The sequence below is a fragment of the Oncorhynchus mykiss genome, chromosome 5 (genome assembly GCF_057628025.1).
Source record: "Oncorhynchus mykiss isolate SJ-2025 chromosome 5, ASM5762802v1, whole genome shotgun sequence".
NCBI lineage: Eukaryota > Metazoa > Chordata > Actinopteri > Salmoniformes > Salmonidae > Oncorhynchus > Oncorhynchus mykiss.
This window is the reverse complement of record NC_143026.1, coordinates 12,998,449-13,014,613: the sequence shown is the minus strand read 5'-3', so window position 1 is coordinate 13,014,613 and position 16,165 is coordinate 12,998,449. Positions and strand designations below refer to the sequence as shown.

The following is a 16,165-nucleotide window of genomic DNA, read 5'->3' as shown; positions in this document are numbered from 1 at the left end:
GAGGCGGTGGTATAGGATGCTGTGTTTCTCTGGCAGTCTAATCTGTCTGAGGCGGTGGTATAGGATGCTGTGTTTCTCTGGCAGTCTAATCTGTCTGAGGCGGTGGTATAGGATGCTGTGTGTCTCTGGCAGTCTAATCTGTCTGAGGCGGTGGTATAGGATGCTGTCTCTGGCAGTCTAATCTGTCTGAGGCGGTGGTATAGGATGCTGTGTGTCTCTGGCAGTCTAATCTGTCTGAGGCGGTGGTATAGGATGCTGTGTGTCTCTGGCAGTCTAATCTGTCTGAGGCGGTGGTATAGGATGCTGTGTGTCTCTGGCAGTCTAATCTGTCTGAGGCGGTGGTATAGGATGCTGTGTGTCTCTGGCAGTCTAATCTGTCTGAGGCGGTGGTATAGGATGCTGTGTGTCTCTGGCAGTCTAATCTGTCTGAGGCGGTGGTATAGGATGTTGTGTGTCTCTGGCAGTCCAATCTGTCTGAGGCGGTGGTATAGGATGCTGTGTGTCTCTGGCAGTCTAATCTGTCTGAGGCGGTGGTATAGGATGCTGTGTGTCTCTGGCAGTCCAATATGTCTGAGGTGATGGTATAGGATGCTGTGTGTCTCTGGCAGTCTAATCTGTCTGAGGCAGTGGTATAGGATGCTGTGTATCTCTGGCAGTCTAATCTGTCTGAGGCGGTGGTATTGGATGCTGTGTGTCTCTGGCAGTCTAATCTGTCTGAGGCGGTGGTATAGGATGCTGTGTTTCTCTGGCAGTCCAATCTGTCTGAGGCGGTGGTATAGGATGCTGTGTGTCTCTGGCAGTCTAATCTGTCTGAGGCGGTGGTATAGGATGCTGTGTGTCTCTGGCAGTCCAATCTGTCTGAGGCGGTGGTATAGGATGCTGTCTCTGGCAGTCTAATCTGTCTGAGGCGGTGGTATAGGATGCTGTGTGTCTCTGGCAGTCTAATCTGTCTGAGGCGGTGGTATAGGATGCTGTCTCTGGCAGTCTAATCTGTCAGAGGCGGTGGTATAGGATGCTGTCTCTGGCAGTCTAATCTGTCTGAGGCAGTGGTATAGGATGCTGTCTCTGGCATTCCAATCTGGCTGAGGCGGTGGTATAGGATGCTGTCTCTGGCAGTCTAATCTGTCTGAGGCGGTGGTATAGGATGCTGTGTTTCTCTGGCAGTCCAATCTGTCTGAGGCGGTGGTATAGGATGCTGTGTTTCTCAGGCAGTCTAATCTGTCTGAGGCGGTGGTATAGGATGCTGTTTTTCTCAGGCAGTCTAATCTGTCTGAGGCGGTGGTATAGGATGCTGTCTCTGGCAGTCTAATCTGTCTGAGGCAGTGGTATAGGATGCTGTCTCTGGCAGTCTAATCTGTCTGAGGCGGTGGTATAGGATGCTGTCTCTGGCAGTCTAATCTGTCTGAGGCGGTGGTATAGGATGCTGTCTCTGGCAGTCTAATCTGTCTGAGGCAGTGGTATAGGATGCTGTCTCTGGCAGTCTAATCTGTCTGAGGCAGTGGTATAGGATGCTGTCTCTGGCAGTCTAATCTGTCTGAGGCGGTGGTATAGGATGCTGTCTCTGGCAGTCTAATCTGTCTGAGGCGGTGGTATAGGATGCTGTCTCTGGCAGTCTAATCTGTCTGAGGCGGTGGTATAGGATGCTGTGTGTCTCTGGCAGTCTAATCTGTCTGAGGCGGTGGTATAGGATGCTGTCTCTGGCAGTCTAATCTGTCTGAGGCGGTGGTATAGGATGCTGTCTCTGGCAGTCTAATCTGTCTGAGGCAGTGGTATAGGATGCTGTCTCTGGCAGTCTAATCTGTCTGAGGCGGTGGTATAGGATGCTGTCTCTGGCAGTCTAATCTGTCTGAGGCAGTGGTATAGGATGCTGTCTCTGGCAGTCTAATCTGTGTGAGGCGGTGGTATAGGATGCTGTGTGTCTCTGGCAGTCTAATCTGTCTGAGGCGGTGGTATAGGATGCTGTCTCTGGCAGTCTAATCTGTCTGAGGCGGTGGTATAGGGGTAAAGCCCTGTACTGGCTTTTCTTTGTTTTACGGACACTTTTCCGGTCTGCAAATTGATTTTGAAGAAATAAAAAAAAACTGTGTGCCTCCGTTGAATTTCAAAAATCTCGATGTGACCCTAGAGACAAAATGATTGCCCATTCCTGGACTGACTCTATGCAAGGAGTCCCCATGGCTCAGAATAAGACTAGCTACACGTCTCACGTCTCACACACACACACACACAGACACACACACACACACACACACACACACTCTCAACCACGGCTAAGTTAGTTCTGTCTCTTGTCTCTACCAGGGGTGAAGGGGCCTGGTACTGTATGCCAAGTCCACCATGGAGGCACAGAACAGCCATCACCAGCACAACCTAGACAACCAGAACAAGAACCTCTACAAGATGCCTGGAGAAGATCAGGTGAGACGTCATATTCTAGTCTACACTGGGGTGTGTGTGTGTGTGTGTGAGAGCTTGTGTGCATGTGCGTGTGTGTGTGTGTGCATTCATGTCTGCTTTTGAATAAACAAATTCCAGTTAATTTTTACATTTTACAACATCAAATAATTTGTCTGTTGTTGTTTGTCGCTGTTGTTTCAAGACCTAAGTGTAATGCTAATAGATAAACGCAAAATGCATTTTCACAATGCTTCAAAGAGCATAGAAGGACTGAAGATAATTGACTGGGATGGAAAAAACAGCTCAGGTTTGCACGGAAGCCCTTGACAACACTGAGAGCTATGACTGTAGGCAAGCAGGTGTCACTCCCTAACTACATATTAGTAGAGACTATCTTAGCAACCCCGTCATTTAACAGTAGTCAAAGCCTGCTCTTGACTCTGCTCATAATGAGTGGTAATTGTTGAAGAAATTAGCCTTAATCGCCTCTTCATTGGCTTTCAACTGCGTGAGGGCGATTACGTGACAAATTGTTGTGCCGGCTTGATAGTGAGGTAATGGATGTTGTTGTGTTACTTGGTGGCGCGGTGCAGAGTCTGTCATTACGTAGTGTTTAAGTGCAATTAGCCAATGATATTGAACATCTGCTACGGTGATAGGAAGAAATGAAAACCTGTTCTGTTTAGCGTAATGCCATCATCATTTTCCATGATGGTACCTCTCTGACCACCTCTACCCCTTCTTCCTTCCTCCCTATAGTTGGGGCTTTTCAATGTGATGAGAGGGTCAAACTACAGCGTTTTGCCACAGATTATAGCCACTGAAGTTAAGAATTTGGTGACTGAAAATGTTCAACCTCAATTTCTTCAGTATTGATGGTATCGATGGTCTTTTAATTTGTTTGTTGAGGGTTTTACACATTTGATAAAATAAGTTCCCTAACGTCATTAATCTGTGTCAAGTCATATACCAGTCACCCTCCACCTAAATACAGGAATCGACCGCTTACAACAATTGCGCATATCTGCGGCCACCCCTTGAAACATCATCAGGGAGTCTCCCACAATCACTGCAGCACGGCGGCTGCCAGATCTGACACAGCACGTCACCGCCACTGCAGCAGCTAGCGAAGAGTACTTGAGTTAACACCACAGCCCAACGAGCCAAAGACCAATCAGCCAACGTCACTCTGGATTAGCTAATAGCGTCTCAAGACTCGGGGAGATCCGTTATGGCAAAGCCATTTGTTTCTCTTGATGCTGATTTTATGACGCTCCAAAGGCCAGAGAACGTAAAAAGAAAAGAAAGAGGGAAAGAAAAATGATGTTGATAGAGTTAGGAGCTATTGAGATTCTGGAAGAGCTTTTCCAGTTCACCCCGGGCTCTCGCCGTCAGTCGCAGTACAAAGTGATGAAGCACATGTGGATTGGAGCGGAGAGCTGAAAGCTGGGAGCTGGAGGGAAGTTAAGGGCTTTGACTCTATAATTCTCTCTCTCTCTCTCTCTCTCTCTCTCTCTCTCTCTCTCTCTCTCTCGATCTCTCTCTCTCTCTCTCTCTCTCTCTCTCTCTCTCTCTCGAGCAGTGTAGTAAGTCTCCACAGGGCATGCTCTACTGTTTCAATAGCCCAGTGAATGGCTAAACCCTCTTGAATGTCAGGAGTAATATGCATCCCCTGAGATTTTTCTTGGCCAGTGAGAGGAATTGAGAAAAAGAAAGAAAAATACAATTTTGCGTTATGGTATGTAATGATTTAATGTTAACTTCAGGCCTTTTTTGTGATGCACATTCAAGGAACAAAGACCCCATTGAGTCAAGGATACGTTTTGTTGACGTATCGATGCTGACAAGTGAATGCCAGATCGAGTATGGTAGATAAAACCTACATTTTTATTCGCTGTTGTTGTTTCATAGTAGATGATAGGTTCAAATGAAAGCCATTGTTTAAGTCAGCACTGGACCACAATGTAATTGAACAGGACATGCAGGCTAATTGTGAACCTAAGTCTCCTGGTCATGGCACAGCCTGGGATCAAACCCCAGGCTGTAGTGATGCCACAACACTGTGATGCAGTGCCTTAGACCACTGCGCCACTCAGGAGTCAAGGGTTTGTAAATCTTGGGATAAAGAACAGTTGAACATTGTTCCTGTTGAAATCCACTGTGTATCACATTCGATTCAGCACAGGGAATATTGGAATTAATCAAAAGCTCTGAACTCTCTCCTGTCAGCTCAGGTGTGTTGAATGGACCCCAGGTTTGAGGAGATGTAATCAATGCATTTGGGGGATGTAAGTCTGCATATCCTAGTACTTTTTAAAGCATCCCACTAATAGTGAGGTTTACTTCACAAACAACAAATCAACGACACAGATTTCTCCTCTATTGTTTTGTAATTAATTGATAGAAAAAAAGAACAATAACAGTTGTAGGTAGTGTTATACCAAATATGACAGAGCCACAGTTTTGGAGTATGGGGTTATATAATGACTAATCTAGGTAAAGATAGCAGCCTGGCTAGCATATTAGCATATCAGGCTAGCTCTAATTAGCAGTGGCACTCTAATAGAGCATGCTAATCTGGGTCAGCGCATATGTAAATGAGCAGCTGGGAATATTCCACGGCGCCAAGCATCAGAGTGTTTGTCACCCAGGGTTTGTGTCGCTCAGTATTAGCATCGACACACACAGACACACCCAAGCCCTCCCCTCGAAACAATTACGGCAATTACAAATAGCATCAATAACGGCTGGCTGGCTGTCAAAAAGGGGAGCCGTTGGGAGGCTTGTGCCACCGAGACAGACCGGTGGTACAGAAAGGACCACAGATGCTTTGATTTACCAACTGAACCACCCAGCTATGCTGGTCCCATGTTGCTCAGTTGGTAAGAGTGTGACACTAGCAATACCAAGGTTTTGGGTTCAATTCCCGTTTGGATCACATACTCAAAATGTATGCACTCACTTTCCTGGATAAAAATGTCTTCTAAGTGGCATAAAGGGAGATACTTTCCTCTCAGCATTGTATCTTGCCCTAGAAACCCTTCTTGCCATAGAAACCTTCTTGCCCAAGAAACCATCTTTCCCTAGAAACCTCCTTGCCCTAGAATCCATCTTGCCCTAAAAACCATCTTGCCCTAGAATCCATCTTGCCCTAGAAACCATCTTGCCCTAGAAACCTTCTTGCCATAAAATACATCTTGCCCAAGAAACCTTCTTGCCCTAGAATCCATCTTGCCCTAGAATTAATCTTGCCCTAGATACCATCTTGCCCTAGAAACCTGGGTGTGACATTGGCCACTATGGAACTGTATACAGAAGGCACATTGTTGTGTGAACTGATTTGAATTGGAACCTGAAATGTGACATGGTCAGGAACATTTGGTTGGCTGGGTACATGTACTGTGTGAACGACTGATGCTCTGTGTAAATGGAAGACAAACTGAACTATATTTTCAGCCTTGTCTATTGTCAGCATGTTAGCAAGTGTCAACACTGTGATACAGTATGAGTGAGAATCTTTTACAGAGTGACTGAGTGACTTGCGGACCCTTAGCTGTGCCATATAAACTCAGTAAAAAAATAAATGTCCCTTTTTCAGGACCCTGTCTTTCAAAGATAATTCGTAAAAATCCAAATATCTTCACAGATCTTCATTGTAAAGGGTTTAAACGCTGTTTCACATGCTCGTTCTATGAACCATAAACAAGTAATGAACATGCACCTGTGGAACGGTCGTTAAGACACTTACAGATGGTAGGCAATTAAGGTCACAGTTATGAAAACTTAGGACACTAAAGAGGCCTTTCTACTGACTCTGAAAAACACCAAAAGAAAGATGCCCAGAGTCCCTGCTCATCTGCATGGAGGCATGCTGCAAGGAGGCATGAGGACTGCAGATGTGGCCAGGGCAATAAATTGCAATGTCCGTACCGTGAGACGCCTAAGACAGCGCTACAGGGGGACAGGACGGACAGCTGATTGTCCTCTCAGTGGCAGACCACATGTAACAACACCTACAGTATCGATAAATTCGAACATCACACCTGCGGGACAGGTACAGGATGGGAACAACAACTGCCCGAGTTACACCCAAACGCACAATGCTCAGACTGTCTGTAATAGGCTGAGAGAGGCTGGACTGAGGGCTTGTAGGCCTGTTGTAAGGCAGGTCCTCACCAGACATCACTGGTAACAATGTCACGTATGTGCACAAACCCACTGTTGCTGGACCAGACAGGACTGGCAAAAATTGCTCTTCCCTGACAAGTCGCGGTTTTGTCTCACCAGGGGTGGTGGTCAGATTTGTGTTTATCGTTGAAGGAATGAGCGTTACACCGAGGTCTTTACTCTGGAGCGGGATCGATTTGGAGGTGGAGGGTCCGTCATGGTCTGGGGTGGTGTGTCACAGCATCACTGATTGCAGGCAATCTCAACGCTGTGCTTTACAGGGAAGACATCCTCCTCCCTCATGTGGTACCCTTCCTGCAGGCTCATCCTGACATGACCCTCCAGCATGACAATGCCACTAGCCATACTGCTAGTTCTGTGTGTGATTTCCTGCAAGACAGGAATGTCAGTGTTCTGCCATGGTCAGCGAAGAGCCCGGATCTCAATCCCATTGAGCACTTCTGGGACCTGTTGGATTGGAGGGTGAGGGCTGGGGCCATTCCCCCCAGAAATGTCTGGGAACTTGCAAGTGCCTTGGTGGAAGAGTGGGGTAACATCTCACAGCAAGAACTGGCAAATCTGGTGCAGTCCCTGAGGAGATGCACTGCAGTAGTTAATGTAGCTGGTGGCCACACCAGATACTGACTGTTACTTTTGATTTTGACCCCCCTTTTGTTCAGGGACACATTATTCAATTTCTGTTAGTCACATGTCTGTGGAACTTGTTCAGTTCATGTCACAGTTGTTAAATCTTGTTATGTTCATACAAATATTTACAGATGTTAAGTTTGCTGAAAATAAACGTAGTTGACAGTGAGTGGACACCTCTTTTTTTGCTGAGTTTGGTTCCTCGAACTGACAGACATGTTTAGTACACAGAATCGTTAGCTACTCTTCTACATTTTTCAGATGGGTTTTAGTTACTGTTGTGTCGCTAAAGGATGCTACAGACATACCAGTGCATGTATGTCCAACCTTGGATAAAACTGTAGCCATTGTCAAATGTTAATGCCACTGTTTATATGAATAACTCACCTGAGTGATATTAAGGCACATTCATTCAAATCCCAGAGAACTGTCACTCACGCACATCAATAGATGTGCCAATCCTATCCAAGCCAACATGGGCATATGAACCTTCTCTCTCAACAGGTTACTACAGTATTTCTCCCTAACTAAAACTGTCCATTCTTCTTCCCCTCACTGAGAAACATGCAGAGCCACCAGTACTGCTGCACGCTGGCCAACTTCCGCATTGAGAAGAAGATTGGCCGGGGCCAGTTCAGCGAGGTCTACAAAGCCACCTACCTTCTGGAGGGCCAGCATGTGGCTCTGAAGAAAGTCCAGGTACTATATTGAGTCCTATCCTTTTAGGCATTTACTCTATAGGTACATCTCAGTAGTCTAAAGTGGCTTCCTCTCCTCGTCTCTCCTCCTTCATGTGCACTGCTCTGTGAAACATAGAAAAGGGGAAGACGATATGGTGAATACCTGGCTCTACCAAACCAGCTATTTGTTTCACTGACATCGTCCTTTCACATCAGTGCTAATCAAGGACTATTGAGATACAGCCAAGGGTTGGCAAAGGCAGTTTGGTTCATGTCTGGGCCAGGAAGGCCACAGTGTGTGCAGTGTTTTTCCCCAGCCTAATGCTTGAAACTACTGAACCATGTTGGTTAGTGTTTGGGTCAGAGGCCTAGACACACTTCTGCTCTACAGGTCTAGACGTGAAGATCACTGGCGTTACGCTGAGCACTGGGGTTATGTGTTAGAGCTGGCTGAGGATTCTATGGAATACCTCTGACAATGCAGTCGGATAACGGTACAAACTTCGTTGTTCTTTTCTTTAGATATTTGAAATGATGGACGCCAAGGCTCGCCAGGACTGCATCAAGGAGATTGACCTGCTGAAGGTAAGGCTGGTGGAATTATTTCTCAGGGGGTGAATCTCAATTGTACTTCCTTGATTCCTTTAATCCTCTTTCCTTGCCTCTTTCCTCGCCTCCTTCTCAAAACCCATTGGATGAGAAGGTCAGAGGCAAGGAGAGAGAACGTGAGGAATCAAATAAATGAAATTGAGATTCTCTCTGGCTTGGTCTCTTCAGGGGTTTCTTATAATCTGGTTTAACTGTAGGATGCACTTAAATCCAGCAGGTGTAGGTAAGGAAGCATTTTAGAGATGAGGGTGATATTGTCAGGGAGCTTGGGTCTTATGCCAGTGAAATGGTAAGGTTTTAGAATGCTATGGCCCTTTGTCACAGGATCTGGGCCGAACGTGTGTGTTGGGGCAGCCTTTGTGTGGTTGTGACTGTGAGTGGGGCTGTGTCAATGTATGTGTTTTTAGTTAATAATACACACAGTCATATAAACACATTCATTGACACACACATACAGGTTTGTGCAGTGGCAGATGTATATACAGTACCAGTCAAAAGTTTGGACACACCTACTCATTCAAGGGTTTTTCTTCATTTTTACTATTTTCGACATTGTAGAATAATAGTGAAGATGTCAAAACTATGAAATAACACATATGGTATCATGTAGTAACCAAAAAAGTTTTAAACAGATCAAAATATATTTTATATTTGAGATTCTTCAAAGTAGCCACCCTTTGCCTTGATTACAGCTTTGCACCACTCTTGGCATTCTCTCAACCAGCTTCATGAGGTAGTCGCCTGAAATGCATTTCAATTAACAGGTGTGCCTTGTTAAAAGTACATTTCCTTCTTAATGCGTTTGAGCCAATCAGTTGTGTTGTGACAATGTAGGGTTGGTATACAGAAGATAGCCCTATTTGGTAAAAGACCATGTCCATATTATAGCAAGAACAGCTCAAATAAGCAAAGAGAAACAACAGTCCATCATGACTTTAAGACATGAAGGTCAGTCTTAAATTGAAATTTAAAGAACTTCGAAAGTTTCTTCAAGTGCAGTCGCTAAAACCATCAAGCGCTATGAGGAAACTAACTCTCATGAGGACCACAACAGAAAACGTACCTCTGCTGCAGAGCATAAATTCATTTGAATTGCCAGCCTCAGAAATTGCAGACCAAATAAATGCGTCACAGAGTTCAAGTAACAGACGCATCTCAACATCATCTGTTCAGAGGAGACTGTGTGAATCAGGCCTTCATGGTCTAATTGCTGCAAAGAAACCACTAATAGAGGACACCAATAAGAAGGAGAGGCTTGCTTGGACCAAGAAACACGAGCAATGGACATTAGACCGGTAGAAATCTGTCCTTTGGTCTGATGAGTCCAAATGTAAGATTTTTGGTTCCAAACGATGTGTCTTTGTGAGAAGCAAAGGATGATCTCTGCATGTGTGGTTCCCACCATGAAGCATGGAGGAGGAGGTGTGATGGTGTGGGGGTGCTTTGCTGGTGTCACTGTCTGTGATTTATTTAGAATTCAAGGCACACTTAACCATAATGGCTACCGCAGCATTCTGCAGCGAAACTCAATCCCATCTGGTTTGGGCTTAGTGGGACTAATTTGTTTTTCAACAGGACGATGACCCAAAACACACCTCCAGGCTGTGTAAGGGCTATTTGACCAAGAAGGAGAGTGATGGAGTCCTGCATCAGATGTCCTGGCCTCCACAATCACCCGACCTCAACCCAATTGAGATGGTTTGGGATGATTTGGACCGCAGGATGAAGGAAAAGCAGCCAACAAGTGCTCAAGCATATGTGGGAACTCATTCAAGACTGTTGGAAAAGCATTCCAGGTGAAGCTGGGAGAGAATGCCAAGCTGTCATCAAGGCAAAGGGTGGCTACTTTGAAGAATCTCAAATATAAAATATATTTAACAGTTATTTGGAAACTACATCATGATTTCACATGTGTTGTTTCAAAGTTTTGATGTCTTTATTATTATGCTACAATGTCTAAAATAGTAAAACATTTAGAAAAACCCTTGAATGAGTAAGTGAGTCCAAATTTGACTGGTACTGTATATATATATATATATATATTATATATATCACACACACACACACACACACACACACACACACACACACACACACACACACACACACACACACTTATGCACACCTGTGTTTGGAGTATCATTAAGTGCGTATAGTCCTCCGTCTGTTCACGTGTGTGTGTTACTCTTTGTCATTGTACGGGATCAAAGAGAGCCTCTGTTCTGACACTCCAAGTGTGTTTGCTGTCATCTCACGCTGGCTGTGATGCTCTGTTTAGAGTCGGCAGTGTGTGTGTGTGTTTATGTCATCGCAAGGTGTGGGGGGAGGGACAGCCACAGAAAAAGCCATGAGAGGACGAGAAAGGAAGAGAGGGAGAAGAAAAAGGAGGGAAGGAGGGAGGTGGCCCTGTCAGGTCCTTGATCCCGCCCGCCTGTCAATGCCGCCTGTCACTTTAACGACCTGTCAAATCACACGCCCCATCTGCTGCTTGTTACGCCTCCCGGAGTGATTGGCGGCTGCGCTGGCAGTTGGGGTTTTATGGTGGCATAAATTAAAGTGGTTTGTTGTCATCATCATCAGGGGTGACATTTGTTTTGGTGCGGCGTGCGAGGCGGCCGGGCGGTAAAGTGGAGTTTATGACAGGGACTTGAAGTGTGCATCTGTGGGCAGAGACCCCTGTCAGGAAGAGTGGGTCAGATTAACATACACGAAGACTGACAGTGTGTGTGTGTGTGTGTGTGTGTGTGTGCGTGTGGGGCTGCCGTGATAAAGGAGTACATCACAACCAGTGCTTAATTTGAGCCGGATCCTACCGAAACCAGATCCGGCACCTCTCATTTTTGGAGTGTATCGTTCCGGAACCCATTTGACTCCTCTGTAATTCTCCTTCCCCTAAAGAACATAATGTGAAAACGTACCTGATATTCTAAGAATTGCGCAACATTGTAGCTAGCCTATATAGACCAACTCGTGGCCATTGTTGGGTTGATTGTTATGATTTCTTGAACTGCATTGTTGGCTAAGGGCTTGTGAGTAAGCATTTCACGATATTCGGCGCATGTGACAAATAACATTTGAATTGAGATAGGCTATTGGCACAAGCTTATCGGCCATCGACTGTGAGTGAGCTGCGCATCATTGGGTGAGTCAGTGAAACTGGAAAGCTTTTTTTAGGACTAGAACTTCCTCCTCATACAGTACAATATGTGTCTCCACACTTCTAGGTCTAGCCTATCGATTGTTTCAAGACCAGCTCGTTTTATTGATCCCAGATTCACTCAGTTTGTTAGTGTCAAAGTAGCCTGTCATTTCCATAATTTCTGCTGTATTAAAAAAGATACTGCTAAAGTCTCCAGTCATCTAAAATGATGGAGCATTACATGAAATGCATTTATAATTTACAAATAAATTCATTAAAAATCCTACATTGTGATTTTCTGGATTTTTTCCCCCTTTTTTCCCCCACCACTAACATTGAGTGGCTGCTGCCAACATACTAACTCAACCCCAGCCACTTTAATAATGGAAATTGATGAAAATTGATGTAAAAATGTATCACTAGCCACTTTAAACAATGCCACTTAATATAATGTTTACATGCCCTACATTACTCATCTCATATGTATATACTGTACTCTATATCATCTACTGTGTCTTTATGTAATACATGTATCACTAGCCACTTTAAACTATGCCACTTTGTTTACATACCCTACATTACTCATCTCATATGTATATACTGTACTCGATACCATCTACTGCATCTTGCCTATGCCGTTCTGTACCATCACTCATTCATATATCTTTATGTACATATTCTTTATCCCTTTACACTTGTGTGTATACGGTAGTAGTTGTGGAATTGTTAGGTTAGATTACTCGTTGGTTATTACTGCATTGTCGGAACTAGAAGCACAAGCATTTCGCTACACTCGCATTAACATCTGCTAACCATGTGTATGTGACAAATAAAATTTGATTTGATTTGAAATTTAGAACCAGGAACAGATATAGCCCTTGGTTCTCTGCAGACCGGACTGCCCTTAACCAACACAAAAACATCCTATGGCGTTCTGCATTAGCATCGAACAGCCCCCGTGATATGCAACTTTTCAGGGAAGCTAGAAACCAATATACACAGGCAGTTATACGAGTATGAAGTTAGCACCCACTGACTCCAGGTCATCTACAAGACCCTGCTAGGTAAAGTCCCACCTTATCTCAGCTCGCTGCTCACCATAGCAGCACCCACCTGTAGCACGGGCTCCAGCAGGTATATCTCTCTGGTCACCCCAAAAACCAATTCTTCCTTTGGCCGCCTCTCCTTCCAGTTCTCTGCTGCCAATGACTGGAACGAACTACAACAATCTCTGAAACTGGAAACACTTATCTCCCTCACTAGCTTTACGCACCAGCTGTCAGAGCAGCTCACAGTTTACTGCACCTGTACATAGCCCATCTATAATTTAGCCCAAACAACTACCTATCCCCCTACTGTTATTTGATTTATTAATTTTGCACCCCATTATTTCTACTTTGCACTTTCTTCCACTACCATTCCAGTGTTTTACTTGCTATATTGTATTTACTTTGCCACAATGGCCTTTTTTTTGTTGCCTTTACCTCCCTTTTCTGACCTCATTTGCTCACCTTGTATATAGACTTATTTTTCTACTGTATTATTGACTGTATGTTTGTTTTACTCTATGTGTAACTCTGTGTTGTTGTACGTGTCGAACTGCTTTGCTTTATCTTGGCCAGGTCGCGATTGTAAATGAGAACTTGTTTTCAACTTGCCTACCTGGTTAAATAAAGGTGAAATAAATCAATAAAATAAATTAGGAGAGAATAATAATTATTATAATGAGAATAAAATAACCAACAGAGTAGCAGCAGCAAATGTAAAAGTGTGTGAGTGTTTGTATTGTATGTGATTATGTGGGAGTGTCGATGTAGTGTGTGTGTGTGAGTTTGTCTAACCATGTAATTAACTTATTTAGCAGTCTGGCTATTCTTATTGCTTGGGGGTAGAAGCTGTCTCAGAGTCTGTTGGTCATTTGACTCTATACGAACGAAGAGAGGGCACACACACACACACACACGTAAATCATGTGCACAGGCTCACGGACCAACACTATATCTTCACACGATTACACTTACCCGGACGCTCACACACACACACACCCGTAGGTGAGATAGTATGATCCTATTTTCCTATCCCACCCATACGCTTCAGGGATTTCTGAGTGATGTACAGGCTGATTCTGACAGCCCAAACAGGGTGATAATACGGTCTACACCTCCTACAGCACCTTTGATGCCACACAGGCTACTGAATGCATTAATCGCTTCACTGCATTAGGGAGTAAGTAAGCCTTGTCTGAGTCAGAACGGCCTATAGGGCAGGATCCCATCTCCCGTTTTCCCTAGCGTGAGGCAAGTTGATGTACAAGTACTATCCCTGGATAGGACGCTAGTCTGTCGTAAAGCCTTACTCCCAATACTTCTACTTCTACTGCCAAGCAGAGGCATCAGGGCCAGTATTCATAAAGCATCTCAGAGTAGGAGTTCTGATCTAGGATCGGGTTCTCCCCGCCCATACAATCATATTCATTATAATCTAAAAGGCTAAACTGATTCTAGATCATCACTTCTACTTTCAAATCAAATCAAGCTTTATTTATACAGCACATTTCAGACATGGAATGCAACACAATGTCCGTCACAGGAAAAAAAAACAATTAAAATAGAAACTTGAAAATTTACTACACAACAAACATAAGAGGCCAAACAAAATAATAACAATCAAAAATAAACGACTACCAAGCACAGTAAGGAAAAGCAAAGCTAAAAAGGTGTGTTTTAAGATCTCTTTTAAATATGTCTACAGTTTCAGCCCCCCTCAGGTTCTCTGGCAGGCTATTCCAGAGGCTGGGGGCATAATAACTAAAGGCTGCCTCTCCATGCCTCTTGGTCCTAGGCTTTGGGATAGTTAAAAGGCCAGAGGACCTGAGGGACCTACTGGGTACATAACTTAAAATCATGTCTGACATGTATTGGGGTGCACAATCGTGGATTGATTTAAAAACCAATAGAATAATCTTGAAATTCATTCTAAAACTTAGAGATGCTTGATACATATGGGCCCTGGTCTCATTTTAAGAGTCTTTGGTATGACTCAACCAGTGATCCAACCCTCAGCCTGAGCTTCACTGTATTGGCTTACTGTTTATTTTGTTAGCTGTGTATTACTCCACCTAGCCTATAGCGTTCTATTCCTATCAGTCACTGTATTGGCTGACTGTTTATTTTGTTAGCTGTGTATTACTCCACCTAGCCTATAGCGTTCTATTCCTATCAGTCACTGTATTGGCTTACTGTTTATTTTGTTAGCTGTGTATTACTCCACCTAGCCTATAGCGTTCTATTCCTATCAGTCACTGTATTGGCTTACTGTTTATTTTGTTAGCTGTGTATTACTCCACCTAGCCTATAGCGTTCTATTCTAATCAGTCACTGTATTGGCTGACTGTTTATTTTGTTAGCTGTGTATTACTCCACCTAGCCTATAGCGTTCTATTCTAATCAGTCACTGTATTGGCTGACTGTTTATTTTGTTAGCTGTGTATTACTCCACCTAGCCTATAGCGTTCTATTCCTATCAGTCACTGTATTGGCTTACTGTTTATTTTGTTAGCTGTGTATTACTCCACCTAGCCTATAGCGTTCTATTCTAATCAGTCACTGTATTGGCTTACTGTTTATTTTGTTAGCTGTGTATTACTCCACCTAGCCTATAGCGTTCTATTCCTATCAGTCACTGTATTGGCTTACTGTTTATTTTGTTAGCTGTGTATTACTCCACCTAGCCTATAGCGTTCTATTCTAATCAGTCACTGTATTGGCTGACTGTTTATTTTGTTAGCTGTGTATTACTCCACCAAGCCTATAGCGTTCTATTCTAATCAGTCACTGTATTGGCTGACTGTTTATTTTGTTAGCTGTGTATTACTCCACCTAGCCTATAGCGTTCTATTCCTATCAGTCACTGTATTGGCTGACTGTTTATTTTGTTAGCTGTGTATTACTCCACCTAGCCTATAGCGTTTTATTCTAATCAGTCACTGTATTGGCTGACTGTTTATTTTGTTAGCTGTGTATTACTCCACCTAGCCTATAGCGTTCTATTCTAATCAGTCACTGTATTGGCTGACTGTTTATTTTGTTAGCTGTGTATTACTCCACCTAGCCTATAGCGTTCTATTCTAATCAGTCACTGTATTGGCTGACTGTTTATTTTGTTAGCTGTGTATTACTCCACCTAGCCTATAGCGTTCTATTCTAATCAGTCACTGTATTGGCTGACTGTTTATTTTGTTAGCTGTGTATTACTCCACCTAGCCTATAGCGTTCTATTCTAATCAGTCACTGTATTGGCTGACTGTTTATTTTGTTAGCTGTGTATTACTCCACCTAGCCTATAGCGTTCTATTCCTATCAGTCACTGTATTGGCTGACTGTTTATTTTGTTAGCTGTGTATTACTCCACCTAGCCTATAGCGTTCTATTCTAATCAGTCACTGTATTGGCTGACTGTTTATTTTGTTAGCTGTGTATTACTCCACCTAGCCTATAGCGTTCTATTCTAATCAGTCACTGTATTG

The 16,165-nt window shown here is 43.8% G+C and overlaps 1 protein-coding gene across 3 annotated transcripts in view; it reads left to right on the top strand.

The window, feature by feature from the left end:
* The window catches only part of nek6 (NIMA-related kinase 6), an 86,515-nt gene that overhangs the window by 35,973 nt on the left and 34,377 nt on the right, over positions 1–16,165 (top strand). For 2 of the 3 annotated variants that reach the window (XM_036976811.2, XM_036976812.2), the window contains exons 2-4: positions 2,302–2,418; positions 7,783–7,911; positions 8,415–8,477. In XM_036976811.2, the coding sequence (XP_036832706.1) occupies positions 2,338–2,418; positions 7,783–7,911; positions 8,415–8,477 (273 nt within the window). In that variant the 5' untranslated portion in view covers positions 2,302–2,337. Of the gene's footprint in view, positions 1–2,301; positions 2,419–7,772; positions 7,912–8,414; positions 8,478–16,165 lie in introns of all 3 variants that reach the window. The other variant, XM_036976813.2, reaches the window with a different exon arrangement.